The sequence below is a fragment of the Psittacula echo genome (genome assembly GCF_963264785.1).
Source record: "Psittacula echo genome assembly, chromosome: 6".
Lineage (NCBI taxonomy): Eukaryota > Metazoa > Chordata > Aves > Psittaciformes > Psittacidae > Psittacula > Psittacula echo.
The window spans coordinates 61,220,471-61,231,498 of record NC_137743.1 but is presented as its reverse complement, the minus strand read 5'-3'; the positions used below and the strand labels follow the sequence as shown (position 1 = coordinate 61,231,498).

At 46.0% G+C, this 11,028-nt stretch overlaps 1 protein-coding gene across 3 annotated transcripts in view; it reads left to right on the top strand.

Moving 5' to 3' along the window:
* Positions 1 to 78: 78 nt before the first annotated feature.
* ADK (adenosine kinase) overlaps positions 79 to 11,028 on the top strand; it is a 307,364-nt gene continuing 296,414 nt past the window's right edge. For 2 of the 3 annotated variants that reach the window (XM_080620985.1, XM_080620983.1), the window contains exon 1: positions 79 to 273. In XM_080620985.1, coding sequence (XP_080477111.1) covers positions 218 to 273 — 56 coding nt within the window. In that variant the 5' untranslated portion in view covers positions 79 to 217. Of the gene's footprint in view, positions 274 to 9,242; positions 9,374 to 11,028 lie in introns of those variants that run through there. The other variant, XM_080620984.1, reaches the window with a different exon arrangement.

Sequence of the window (11,028 nt, the reverse complement as noted above, 5' to 3'; positions counted from 1 at the left end):
GGCACAGGGGCTGCCTCCAGACACTAGAACCACCCGGGCGGGCGGCGCGAAAGCCCACCGCTGAGCAGGAGCGGAGGCCGGCGCGGCCTCCCCTCGCCGTCAGGCGGCCGTGGGCCCCGTCGCCCCCGCCCCCCGGTGGCGGTGCCGGCGCCGGCGTGGTCGCGGGGCGGGCCGAGCCGAGCTGAGTGCAGCGTGCTGCACGCCGCCCAGCGCGAAGATGGCAGCGGGGGAGCCGCAAGCCAAGAAGCTCAAGCTGGAGCAAAAGCAACTGAGGTAACGGGCGGCGGGGAGCGGGGGAGCTCTTCTTTGCGAAGGAGCCCTTGCGGATACCGAAGGGTTCCCGGGTGCTTCCAGGGCTGCCCCGGTGGAGGACGAGACACATGTTGCCGCGGTGCGCGGTCAGTCGCACCGCGAGGGTCCCGCTGGACTGGGCTCGGGGCTGTGCGGGCGGCCCAGCCGTGGGACCGCGCTCCCCACGGTCGTGCTGGTGGCCGTCCGACAGGTACCGGTGCCGGGCCCCGGGGTCTGCTCGGGGACGGCGCTGAGCTGGACGCTCCGCAGCCGGAGCAGCGGCGGGCGGGAGCCTCCGATGCCGCGCCGCCCGGTGTGCGGGACCCTGGTTTTGCCTCGGGATCGGTTAGTGAGAGTGAGCTGCTGAGCACTAGGACGGGGTCGTGCGGTGAAATGGAACACCACCGGCACTTGGATTGTCACTCCAAGTGCTTCGTCTCTGAAACTACCCCCGACAGACACGATTAGCATCCGCGAGGGGGGTCTGTGTCCCCGTTAGACGGGAATTTAGTTAGCTAAAAATCCTCGTTAACAGAGATGTTTTCTTCAAGGCACGTGGAATATTTAAAAATGTTTTCTTGTTGAAATAATCTGTGACATCTGCGATACTTCCTTATTTGCGTGATCGCTATATACTGACACTGACTGAATCTTATCTGGTTGATGGCCTGCTCAGAAACAAGTCATTTAAATGTCATAGCAGAAATATATAAGGTTTCACAATGCAGGAAGCACGGTCAGAATGAGTACTGAGAGAGCTATTGCGGAGCTTTTGTTGGTGCAGTATCTGGTTTGTTTTCTCGGGCTTATTCAGACATGAATATAATTGTAAGATAGCCGATCTCCTTCCAAATGTTCAGTATGTGAGAAGGATTAACGACATAAGGCTTGAAAGGTCCAAAATTATGTTGGCAATTACTAATAACTTGTTCAAATATAGCACAAGAGAGATCTACTTTAGTACTGAGATGAGAACAGTCCCTTTCAGTACTGATGTCCTTACTGAAAGAACTAATCCTATTAAATTTGTCAAAGTCAGGGCACTTGTTCCTTTGGCAGCTGGGTGACTTTTCAAGTTTAATAATAGTTGACAAGCTCAGTTGCAGACAGTGGAAGAGGAAAAATGTAACTGAGCTCTGAAAGCAAATAAATGGCAGGCAGCAGTGTGAGGTTGGAATTAAAAAGTGACAGTTATTTCCATGGACCTTTAAAGCAAGTGGGGCAAGAAACAGCCTATTCAGTGTTTCTGTCTGTAAAGCTTATTACAGGTAGCTGCATTTTACCTGCTTCAGGCCTAAACATAAAAAAACCCTGACAAATTTGAGAACATTATTGGAGTACTGAGTTAAAAATGTAAGGAATGCTTCCAATGAAATGAAATGCCATGGTGACATGCTGCCATAACAGCTGGTTAAATTGAAAATAATACTTTGCAAGGCATGATAGATAAAATATGAGAAACATTGTTAGAACTTGTCTACTCAAATTCTGTTTCAAGTTGTTTCAATGTGAGGTGTGAACCAGACCCCAGCTCTGTTTCATAAGAGGAGAAATGCCGTAATTAACTGGTAATCAAATAAACGTAATGTTTGCTCTGCGCCGTGGGTTGGACTCATGGGACAGGTGAGGTGATTGGACTGGATTTGGCAGAGCTCTGCACTCATTTGAACATAGAGGCAAGAATGTGTTTGGCCGAGTGCTGCTGTGGGACTTTATCCTGTGTTAAAAGCCAATACAGAAGATACCAGAATGGTTGAGATTCGTTGACTTTGTAATGAGGTTTGGTTGTTAATGCAAAGCACTGCTAGACATACTTGAGAGTATTGGAAACAGGCTACAGATTAGAAAAGAAGATTGCTTGAACATTTTGGGAGATAACAACTTCATATTTGTTATACCAAGAATTAGGGGTGAATTCTTTGTTCTTGACATCTAGATCTGAGACTCTCCAGCCTGTTCAGAAGACCATGTCTAATGGACTTGACAAGGATGGGTTTGTACCTTACTTATTCTCCCATATGATAAAAATTTGAATCTCTTCTGTGGTTACCACAAAAACTATTTTAATATACAAAATTACATAAAAAATAAATTCCACCCTGTAATATAGGCCATATCTTGTTGACAATAGCAAACGTTTTCTACCCCTAAATATAGTTTTTTTTTCTATCATTTCCCCAGAGTGGCATCAGAGAGGTTTCATGGATTCATATTTTTCTTTTTTCAGTCCCTTTTAATCCTTTCAGGGAAAGGAAAGCAAATATTGCTCCCTCATGAGGCAGCAGAGCTGACTGGGTTCAGCTAAAGTTGCTTGAAAGCAATGTAGGATGGCCAGCTTTGCCACTCAGTGAGCAGAACACAAAGCCTGAGACCCAAACTTGCGTTCCCAGCTCAGCAATGCGTTGTGCTGACATTAATCTGCTGGGCAGCAGGTTTTGCTTTGTCTTTATTGACGGGTGCAAATCCCCACTAAAACCAACGGGCTTTAGGCAAGGCCATTAATGCGTGCTGCGTTGTTTCAGGCTTCTGACTACGTCTCTGCTGTGTGAAATAAAATATCATTGTGTGTGTAAACTGTGCTGTTTGAACAGAAAATAGGCTTGCAAAGCTGCAAACGGCTTGTTGCTGAGCAGTAGCATCAACTTACTAGAAACATCATGAGGCAGTGCTTTAGAGGAAAACTACTAAGGATTTGTGTCCTATATTTGATTTGGTTTTCTCTTGGAAGTCTATGAAAACCACAGCCAGGCTTCTGTTAACAGACTGATACGGTTACAAAAGAATTTGGACATTCCCTGTAAAAATGTTTGAGTTTATATGTGCATGTCTGTACAGAAATATACATGTGCGCAGCAGAAAAAACCAAGCACACTTGTGAAATTCTCTGCTGTGAAGTCCCCTGTGCTGCATTATGGCCTTTTGGCCATTCTGCAGCTGCTATATTGATTGAATACCCATGATGTGGCTGGCTGTTTGGACAAATCAGTTTATGTACATGAAGACAATGTAAGCATTGAATTTGACAAATACAATATTCTAAAAGTATAAAGTATTCCTTTTTTTCTGTTACTGTTTGACATCTCTTCCGTTTCAGAATAAATTATCAAACACTCTGTGGATAATTTTTATCAAAAGCAGTCCTTTATCATTACTGTTCCACTAGATTTTAGACAGCTTGCTACTGGAGACTAAAAAATATTGCAAATTTAATGTGTTTTTACTTTTCTTAATAAGATGGCTTTTAATTCAGCTTATTCCTTCATAAGCCTTCTACAAATGAAAGAAGACTGAATATTTTAAATTAGCTGTGATGAAGCTTTCAGATATATATATATATATATTTTTTTTTAATAATTTGATCTCTCTCCCCATTTGTATTCATTTCAGTTTCTGTCTTCATGGCTTATACTTCTCTTACTTTACGATTCCTCATATCTGGAAATATGAGTAATGGTTTCCATGTCAGTACTCTAAATGGTCTCTTACTACAAAGAAAGATCTGAAACTCAAGCACCTTGCTGTGTTTGCTCCCAGGAGAGTAAGCGCAATAGATGTTTTCTTTAGATGGGTGTTTAGACTCCTACAGAAAGCAGAGAAACAAATACTTTTGAAGACACTAGCAACAGACTTTACTAATTTTGCTTTATTTAGGATATGACAGCAGCAAGCTTCCCTTAAAAGTTGGGTTGACGAAAATATGTCCAAAACCGGAATGACTTGCAGCATGGAAAATACCTCAATCTTGCAGCTCAGGCCCTCATTTCCATTGTTCTATGTAACTCTCAAATTGCTCTTCATACTGACATGTGTCTTCACCTGGCCTTTGATGTAATCCTGTGGGATTTCTCACAGCGTGTGCCATATTTCCGTAGTTTTGTGTTCTTGCATTGGAGAGGCTTGTTATGGTGTTTTCATCCCTTTAATTAAGGTAAATCCCTGCTTTATGGGAAGGGGTATGTAACCTGAGGAAAGAGGAGGTAATGGGAAGGCTCCTTCTGCTTGGGACCACAAGCATGGCTGGTGTCTCTTTCCTTAGTGTTGTTACCTGCAGCCCACCTGGGCAGGAGAGTCATACTGACAAACAGATAGTTTAGACATAGTAGTCTTTGCTGATACCCTGCAGGAACATGCGCCTCCAATTTGGTGTGTTGCCTCCCTGAAGTCAACAGGACTAGTCTTGTCCCTAGAGCTGCTTGCATGCTTGATTACCTGTGGGAGGGGAACCAGTGCAAATCTGCCTATTTCATTATGAATCTTGAAGTTCCTTCTTTTTCAGCTAATGAAACAGCTTGTGTAGAATTACTCATCTAATTGGTTCTCCTAATATTATAAGCAGACAAGGAAGATGCCCAGAAAGGAGTCTTGAGTGAATATAGTAGTAGTTGGATACAGTGGCAGTGCAACAGTGTGAAATGTACTTTCTGCAGAACAAGACCTTGGCTTACTCTGTGGTTGCTGAGGTATATTTCATGTGGAAATGTTTGAAGGAAAACTCTGGCTTGTGATTCGAGGTTGTGATACTGAATTTGATTAGTTACTTACACAGGCATGGTACACAAATATTTCACAAACCAGTTTCAGCAGCAGGGAATGGGTTGCTATCTAAAGGTCATTAATTAGTATTTGCTGGCAATGTATTGGAAAACCTTATCTTGAAAAATATAAATTGAACTTGCAGATACGATGTGAACACTATGTTTTCTCAAGGCTGTTAATTTTTTATTTACATGAATTGCTTCTTAAATAATTTCAATTTACATGCTAATGTTATTAATGTGATAAATATCAAAGCATTTTGTGTGAAGGAGAGAAACCTTTGGATATTACTCAGAATTCAATGAAGGGTAGGGCATTTTTTCCATTTTGAACTGTAATAATTTCTATAATGATTGTTTGACCACAGTTAAAGCTGTTCTGTGCTTGAAGGATACAGTAACATAAAGCTACTTGCTGGCTTTATGCTACCTTGGGATTTCACTTACAGTGAAAGATTTTTGTGGGGTTTTTTTCTCCCCTTGTACAGTCAGTGGTACAAAGCAGTTGTAAGTGTCTCAAGGGCTAGGCTATTTGACTAGAGTAAGACAGAAAAGAAGTATAGTTGTCTCCAATATGATGAAGACTCATAGACTTTCCTCGTACAGGCGTTATGGTCTGTGAAGCTGCATTAAAAGAAATGGGATTATGCTATGGGATTTTAAATTAATAATTAAAATTATTGTTAATACTTTGATAATAGATCCGCACAGATAAAAATACATCTTATTTTATGTTGCAAAATACAAAATTCTCTCTGTAGAAGAGTCTTCAAAACAATCACTGTTCTAGCAAGAAATACATGCAGGCTCTGGAGAATGCTGTTATTGAAAGAGAATTTGGGGACTTCCTGCTGGCTAGGCTCATTTTATAATGTCTGTTGAGGCTATTATGTAAAAGCTCATCCTTCTGTCTTTCAAAAGAAGAGTGGGCAGCTTATCTAAGATTAACCTTAGGTTTGTACTTTGAAGAAATTGAGAAAAATACAAGGGTTAATAGAGAATTTTCTGTATCGTAAACAGGGTGAATTATATCAAATATTTGTGGTGTAAAACATAGCATATTAATCCAAGGCGAAGGCCTAGATTGCCTGTATCTTGGATACAAAAGTTACAAATGTATAAAATGTATAGTTTTGCGTGTTACTTCAATACAGTGCGATTTTAAAAGTTTTCACATGCTTACATTTTGTTGTATCAGGCGGGGGTGCATTAATTTTTAATTCACACCACTGTGCTTGAAAGGAAGTGTTTTAGTGAAATCATCTGAAAAATAATTGTTCATCGTATGAAGATCTCTTCCTTACTGTACAGTAACAGAAGCAGTCAAGAGAAATCGTGGCTAGACCCTGTCAGGTATTATATATTTTTTTGGGGTGCAAAAAGCCGTGAATTCCATATTTCTCTCAGGGATTTCTGAAGCCAAAACACATGTGCAGGCACAAGTCAGTTGCCTCACGCAAGCAGAGTGAGTTTAGAAGGTGTCAGGGAGGCTGAGCAAACTCAGGCTGGCTGCCTAGCACATACGTGATGTGACTGCAAGTTAAACTTGTGGCACAAGCATCATAAAGTTAATCTATGAATGACCATAGGCCATAAATGACCGTTTTTCCAGGGATACCCTGGTTCCTGTTGCTCCACTTATGTATCAGAATGTCTAGAAGTTCCCCGGCAAATGACCAAAAACCCATAGTAGTTGGTGATGTCTTGAAGACATCAGTAACAGTAGAATATATGATAGTACAAGCAAGATGATTAGGCAGTTGGGAATAGTTCGAAGTTTATAAAGTGCTATCGACAAGTGCTGTTGAGGTATCATCATGCTATTTTGTGAAGGGCTGTTAATTTTGCTTTTTATAAAAACACACTTCTGGACCTATTCTGCACTGGTAGAAAGTTATAAACATTTGATGGTACCTCATTTGGCCTCTGCAGCTTAATATTCATAATATGCATTTGTATCTTATAAATTGCTAATAATATATTAACATGACCTATATTTAATCTGTTCTTTACATATTCGTATATGCTTGTTAAAGCTCAGGAATTATTTATGAGGGAATCTATAGCTTGATTTTTTAAAAAATGGGTTCATTCTTTAAAACACAGTGATGGGACCAACAAGATGAAGCAATGTTACTTCTGCCATTATATTTGCCTGTGATCACATTCCCCCCTCCCCTTCCATTTTCAGTTACAAACTAGAGGCTTGTCTGTTAGGTACTGAAACTGTTAAACTGGGAATAATCTGTTATGCATCATGGGCCAGAGGATACAGACATTATATATCTGAATATAGTATTTACGTTTTATTAAGAGTTCAAAATCCTCTGTCAGGATTTGGGGACCTCTTGTACTGCGCATTGCAACAGTAGGGGCATGGATGCATTTCCAACTCACAGAATCACAGAATCTTAGGAATTGGAAGGGACCTCAAAAGATCATCTAGTCCAATCCCCCTGCCGGAGCAGGAACACCTAGATGAGGTTACACAGGAAGGCGTCCAGGCAGGTTTTGAATGTCTCCAGAGAAGGAGACTCCTCAGCCTCCCTGGGCAGCCTGTTCCAGTGTTCCGTCACCCTCACTGAGAAGAAGTTTCTTCTCAAGTTTAAGTGGAACCTCTTGTGTTCCAGTTTATACCCATTACCCCTTGTCCTACCATTGGTTGTCACTGAGAAAAGCCTGGCTCCATCCTCGTGACACTCCCCCTTTATATATTTATATACACTAATAAGGTCCCCCCGCAGTCTCCTCTTCTCCAAACTATAGAGACCCAGCTCCCTCAGCCTTTCCTCATAAGGGAGATGCTCCACTCCCTTAATCATCTTAGTTGCCCTGCGCTGGACTCTCTCCAGCAGGTCCCTGTCCTTCTTGAACTGAGGGGCCCAGAACTGGACACAATATTCCAGATGTGGTCCATCCAACTAGTTTGACTTATTAAGACCCCGACACACATTAATAATGAGAATTTTGTAAGTGGTTAGTAATTTTTGAGTGTCCAGTTTAGAGATATTTGTCCTACATCAGGTATTGAACATAAATACTCCTGTTATCTTCATGTGACATTATAGGTCCTTGAGTATCATGACCATCTCAAATTTTGGCATCATCTCTTCCAAGACACTAAAAAAATCATAAATATTTAAAAAGTTTGGCTTTAATTTTTCTGACTACAATATTCCCGTTTTGTAGATGGAAAGGAAGGGAAACTAAGAACCACATGATTAGGAAGCTGTAAAGTTTAAATATTCAATTAGAGGTGACACAGCAGTACTTACCAGAACAACATGGGATTCACTTTTGGCAAAAACAACCTCTTCTGACATCAGTTTCATGAATCAGTGTTTCTGATGCTGGTAAGTTATCAAAGTGTGCCAAATCTGCAAGGGGTAGCAGTAACTTTGACAGCCAAACGAAGAGCAAGTAGGTAGGAAGAGTGACAACAGGAACCTGGCTTTAGCAACGCTTTTCCTTTCTGGTAAGGCAGTTCTGCTTGAATGCGGACAAGAAGCAGTTTGGGCAGTGAAGGGTTGCCCTTTTTTCCCCGCAGATGGTGGCAAACAGGCCCACGTCTCATCTGTGAGGTTGGAAAGACAGAGTAATATCCGGTCGCTGTGTACCACAGGTGGCTGCCAGGCGTTCCAGCAACCGGGGAATAAAATAGATGTCCCTCCTGGAGCTAAAAGCGAGAGCTCGCCGTGCCCGCCAGCCCTGCGCTCCAGCACCGGTTACGATTACGCAGGAACGCGCGGTCTTCGCTGTTCGCGGGTGCCGGTGCCCGGTTGCGCAGAAGGTCACCTCCGGCGCCGTTAAGATGTGACCCAGCACACGGATCCAGAGCGCGGAGAGGCGTTCTTGTCCCGTGTGCGGAACTCGCGTGTCGGGAGAGGCCCAGCGGCCCCGGCGGGGCTGCGGGCAGACGCGCCGGGAGCGGCCCCGTAACAGCTGTGGGACAGCGCTGCCAGGGGCTCCGCTGGCCATCTTTGACGCGGGCAGCACGGCCACAGCCCCGCACCTCTTCTCTAGCTCCATTAAACATTTTGTTTAATTAGCGCTGGCTCCCACAGCTGCCATTTCGGTCTGGGGGGAAGGGAGGTGACAGCAGGAGGAGGTGTGTGGGAGGCGCGTGCTCTCTGCCCGCACCAAAGATGGCGGCCAGTGAGCCCTGGCCGCCAGGCGGGCGGTGCCACTCGGTACCGTGTGCTGGGGGGCCGGAGCCTGGGGCAGGTCGCCCATTGACCCGGGGCCGCCGCTGCCGCCTCAGAGGGCTCCTCGCTCCCCAGCCGCTGCGGGGGGCGCTTGCGGCCCCACCCCCGCCGGGCCGCCCAGCCAATGGCGCGGCGCGCGGGCGGGGCGGGGCGGGGCGGTGGCGCGCGGGTGGGTCGGCCGAGCCGTGGCCGGCGGCTCAGTCGCGGCCAAGGCGGGCGGCGCGTGGGGCGGCAGGCGGTTAACGGCCGGTGAGGTGCCGGGCGGAGGGGCGACGCCGCTGACCTGTGGGGCTCCGCCGCGGGCGGGCGGCTGGCGGGGCGGGGAGCCATGCCCACCGTCAGGTAAAGCTGAGCCCCGACGCGGCGCCCGCAGCACAGCCCGGTGCCCCAGGGGAAGGGGCGCGGTGGGCGCTGACGCGCTCGCGGGGTGGGGGCGCCCGACTCTATACTCCGCTGGAGCTCGGCTCTTTCGTCGCTTCTCCACCCGCTTAACGGGGGTGCGGAGTAGCGCGCCCTCGCCGCGCCTTGGTTCTGCGGCTCCGCGCCCCCCGGCCGAGGCGGGGTTGCTGGGCCGGTGCCCTCCCGTCGCCTCAGCCCAGCGGGCAGCCCGCGCGGGGTCACCTCGTTTGTGGCGGATAGGTGCCGAGTGGCCGCACGCTCCGGCCCGGGCGAGAGCCGCGGGGAGCCGTGCGCCGGGCCGGGTGCCTGCCGGAGGGGAACGCGGGGCGAGAGCCGGGGCACAGCCGGGGGCTCGGGCGGCCGTGCCGGTCTGCGACGGTGCCGCTGTCAAAGGTAGCGCTTCCGCGGCGGGTCCCGCCCGTGTAGTGGTGGGGACGGATGTCGTGGGACCCCGGCAGCCGCGTCTGAACACGAAAGCATCGCTGTAGCGTGCCGTGACTGGAACCTGGTCTGAAATGAATCCTCGATAACGAGATGCAGGGTAGTAATGACAGGCCAGGCTCTTAACAGTCTGTTTGGAACTGCGATGGTGCCAGGTTATCAGTGATAACTGAAGAATGACAAACCCTTGACGTAACGTTTAGTGAGTGGAATTATTATGACTAATTTTGCTTCCTAAAAGTCTTACTGTTAAGATGGGGTGGTATTGTGAACGAGTAACCTTCATCACGTAGTTATTTTGATCAGTCCTTCAGTTGCTATAGAAGTACCTAAAATTAAAGACCCAAGTTCAACAGTCGTTCGCCGCGACTTTCCCACCTCGCCTCTCCACCCTCAATGTAAAACTCAATGTATCAGATTTCACACAGTTTCTGACCGAGGAGTGCAGGTGGTAACTCTTTGAAATTGCATTAATATTTGGCTGCTGGAGCTTTTGGAGTCAGCGCAGCTGCGTTAAGGAGCTGGGTAGTGGTGGAACAGTGTTTTTGCCTGCAGCAGACTTACTTACATAAGGCTAAGGCTTTTAGGCTTGGCTTCTGAGTTGGAACCTGTGAATGTGTCACTCTAGAAGACTATGCAAGTTTCATAATAAATGTTCACTGAAGATACTCCTCTAAGTCAGTATGTAGGCCTGTAACTCCTTAGCCAAATATTGGCTTTACTTAAGACCTAAGTAGGGAAAACATATGAGCAGTCCTACTGGCGACTTGTATGTTTAAGCTCTGTATGCTGAAGTGATTTGCTGATGAGTGATGCAAGGGAAATTGTCTGAACTCTGTAGTCATGGAATAACAGTTCAGAGATACTTTTAGTGTCAGGCAAGCTATTGCTAACGGTAAATGTCATCGTAGTCACTTATGTTGTAAAGGTGAGTAGGATGAGAGAAGGATGTTTTCAGTCGAGAGCTTATAGCTATTCAAATGCTACGAATCTGGTACTGTTGCTGTTAACTACACGTATAAATGTTTTTTGATAATTTCAAATCTTGCGTTATATGAGGTTTAACTATGTCCTTTGTGACGGAAAGGGATATATTGAGAACAGGCTTAGAACATGCCTTGTTTGGCCTTACTTTTAAAAGCATAATTAAACCCCAT